The 3,394-nt window shown below is 38.6% G+C and overlaps 1 protein-coding gene across 1 annotated transcript; it reads left to right on the top strand.

The window, feature by feature from the left end:
- The first annotated feature begins 1,370 nt into the window (after positions 1 to 1,370).
- On the top strand, positions 1,371 to 2,975 carry LOC107550128 (peptidase inhibitor 16-like). Its single transcript, XM_016231356.1, has 4 exons — positions 1,371 to 1,397; positions 2,423 to 2,571; positions 2,695 to 2,770; positions 2,862 to 2,975. The coding sequence occupies exons 1-4, from the start codon at positions 1,371 to 1,373 to the stop codon at positions 2,973 to 2,975; spliced, it is 366 nt and encodes a 121-aa protein (XP_016086842.1).
- Positions 2,976 to 3,394: the final 419 nt, after the last annotated feature.

The raw sequence follows: 3,394 nt of genomic DNA, 5'->3' as shown, positions 1-3,394 counted from the left end.
CAACCATCTACTGTAGCAACACCCCAGTAACCACCCAGAACACAGTAACCGCCCCCTAGAAATCACCCAGAACACCCTAGCAACCATATAGCAACTCCCTGGCAACCACCCAGAACATCCTAACAACCATCTACTGTAGCAACACCCCAGTAACCACCCAGAACACAGTAACCGCCCCCTAGAAATCACCCAGAACACCCTAGCAACCATATAGCAACTCCCTGGCAACCACCCAGAACATCCTAACAACCATCTACTGTAGCAACACCCCAGTAACCACCCAGAACACAGTAACCGCCCCCTAGAAATCACCCAGAACACCCTAGCAACCATATAGCAACTCCCTGGCAACCACCCAGAACATCCTAACAACCATCTACTGTAGCAACACCCCAGTAACCACCCAGAACACAGTAACCGCCCCCTAGAAATCACCCAGAACACCCTAGCAACCATATAGCAACTCCCTGGCAACCACCCAGAACATCCTAACAACCATCTACTGTAGCAACACCCCAGTAACCACCCAGAACACAGTAACCGCCCCCTAGAAATCACCCAGAACACCCTAGCAACCATATAGCAACTCCCTGGCAACCACCCAGAACATCCTAACAACCATCTACTGTAGCAACACCCCAGTAACCACCCAGAACACAGTAACCGCCCCCTAGAAATCACCCAGAACACCCTAGCAACCATATAGCAACTCCCTGGCAACCACCCAGAACATCCTAACAACCATTTCACGGTCTCATTACTGCTGTAAACAATAATTAGCACATTAATATCCATGGTAATCGAGTCATCATGCATGTTCATGGGCACAATTACTTTCAAAACACAAGAGAGTCTAATACTGTTATCATGATTATAGTTTACCAAATGAAAACTAATGCCATATGAAATATGTAATAAATCGCTCACTATCTAGTCTCCTTTAAAGGGACAGTTCACCCAAAAAGGAAAATTTTACCATCATTTACTCACTCTGAATTTGTACCAAGCCTTCTTTCTTCTGCTGAACACAAAAGATGTTTTGAAGAATGTTGGTAACCAAACAGTTGCTAGTAGCCATTGACTTCCATAGTATGGGGAAAAAAACTCTGGAAGTCAATGAGGACCAGAAACTGGTTACATTCTTCAAAACATCTTGAAAGACATTCATACAGGTTTAGAGCAACTTGAGAAGTGAGTACATGACAAGAGTTTTAATTTTTGGGTGAACTGTCCCTTTAAGCATTGTTGCTGTGTGAAACAGACCTCAACTTTACCATGTGAATGCAAGAATCACAGCAGCACAAGGCTGGTATTATAATGCATGAGATGCATTCTTTATCTGACTAAGAGGGACTTTTCGAACAGAAACCATGAAGTGGCTGGATTTTGACTGGATGGTGTGCGTGGGGGTGTGTGGATGCAATGATACTGTTGCGCAATGTGTGTGTGTGTGTGAGAGACATGCTGAGGAATGTGCATGTTACATGAAACCGCAGGAACGTTGTGCTGAGTGTGAGTGTTTTAATAAAGCCCCATGTGGTCATCCTGTCTTACGGTCTGATGTTTGTATTGTTGGTGAAATTCAGAGCACAACTATGGGAAGATTCATAGTGGGAAAGACTCTGGCTCTCTTGTGAAGCATATTTCGTTCACTTACATTTACACAACAATGGGGTGGATTGCACAAACAACATGTGTGGGCCATATTTCATTGCAAAACGAGAAAACATTTATTTTGCATAAAGAAAACAAAGCTTGCTCACTTGCTTGCTTATTTTGTTTGTTTGTTTGTTTATTCCATCATACATGAAAGGCAGTACAACAAACGGTACTTCATAAATACTGTAATAAATGTATTATTGGTACTGAGAACATTACTTTTTGTTTGCATTGCATTTGAATGCAAATTTAAATATGAATAGAAAAACAAAAATGTTTCATATAAAGAAAACAAAGCTTGTTATTTATTTATCCATCCATTCATTAATTTATTCATTTTTGTGCATTATGGTAAAGAGAGCATAACTTTTTGTTTGCATTACATTTTAATGCTCTTTATGTAAAATAATGTATAATGATGTAAACTAGATGTAAATTATAATTTGACAATTATAATAATTACAATAATGTCAAACAATAATTCTACACTGAAAAAACTTGGCTTTAAAACAATTATCTCTCCGAAATAATCAGTGAACTTCAAAATTAATTAGATTTTTTTTAAATAATGTTTTCAAACATAGTTCAATAATCATTTATTTATTTGGATGCAAGATTCACTCAACAATGACTGACCTACACAAAATCTCTCTTAAACAATTTATTTAAAAGTTGAATAAATACTGTATATTGTTCAGCCGTCCAAAAAAGAAAAAAAAAACCTTAAAGTCAAATAGCAACAAACTTGTTTCTGTCGTTTGAGGTGTGGGACGAGACACTGCGTCTGCTGGCAGAAGCATATGCGGCAAAATGCATCTGGGATCATAACCCTCAACTAAAGGAATTCAGAATGGGTGAAAATCTCTTTTTAGGCACTGGACCATTTAATGCAACCAAAGCAATGATGGACTGGTACGACAAATACCCTAACTAAACGTAAATAAGAATGAATGAGCAATGACTGAAAGAATAAATACTGATGCAGAAATATTATCTATTAATAGATTTGCAACTCGTTTCTTTGCACACACACAGGTTTGGAGAGCACGCGGATTATGACTTGGAAACCAATAACTGTCCTGAAGATAAAATGTGTGGCCATTACACTCAGGTGAACACGGTTTCTGTTCGGTGTGTGTTTGATTGGTTTTCACAGTCTGAATATGCAGATATGATGATGGGTTTCTCTGTTGTTGTTCCAGATGGTCTGGGCAGACAGCAATACAATTGGCTGTGCTGCGCATTTCTGTGACAAACTTGAGCATCTGGATTTTGAGAAGGCCACTCTTTTCGTGTGTAATTACTACCCTCAGTAAGTGCATTCGAATAATCCAGACTGAACATGACCTTGGTGTTCTAGAATGTGCTCTAAAACACTATAACATGACCGGTTTCACACCGAGAACAATAACTGTAAAGATAACTATATTAGAGTCCACACCAGTGGATGATATCATCTGTTTATTCCAAGCATGCGCTCGTCTGCCACTTTAAATTCTCGGGCTCGTTATAGCAGGATTTATACTGACTGGCAATGTTTTTATCGTTATAATAATAATAATAATGTGTTATTTATATAGTGCCTTTCAAATACCCAAGGCTCTTTACATAAGGTAAATAACATAGTATACAAAATATGAACAGCCAAACAGCAGACAGAGGTGAAATAATGTGCAATATAAAAGATAAGTTATATATTAGTTAATATTCAGAGCGTGTTCGATTTCAAAAAGTA

The sequence above is a fragment of the Sinocyclocheilus grahami genome, unplaced genomic scaffold, assembly GCF_001515645.1.
Source record: "Sinocyclocheilus grahami isolate Dianchi unplaced genomic scaffold, SAMN03320097.WGS_v1.1 scaffold389.1, whole genome shotgun sequence".
NCBI classification, from domain to species: domain Eukaryota; kingdom Metazoa; phylum Chordata; class Actinopteri; order Cypriniformes; family Cyprinidae; genus Sinocyclocheilus; species Sinocyclocheilus grahami.
This window is presented reverse-complemented; position numbering and strand designations above follow the sequence as displayed.

Excerpts from the sequence above, each read along its gene's own strand:
- LOC107550128 (XM_016231356.1), top strand. The coding sequence starts at position 1,371 with ATGAAGTGGCTGGATTTTGACTGGATG. Across the intron at positions 1,398-2,422 it reads GGCTGGATTTTGACTGGATG|GTGTGGGACGAGACACTGCG; the intron begins GTGTGCGTGGGG and ends CTGTCGTTTGAG. Across the intron at positions 2,572-2,694 it reads ACCAAAGCAATGATGGACTG|GTTTGGAGAGCACGCGGATT; the intron begins GTACGACAAATA and ends GCACACACACAG.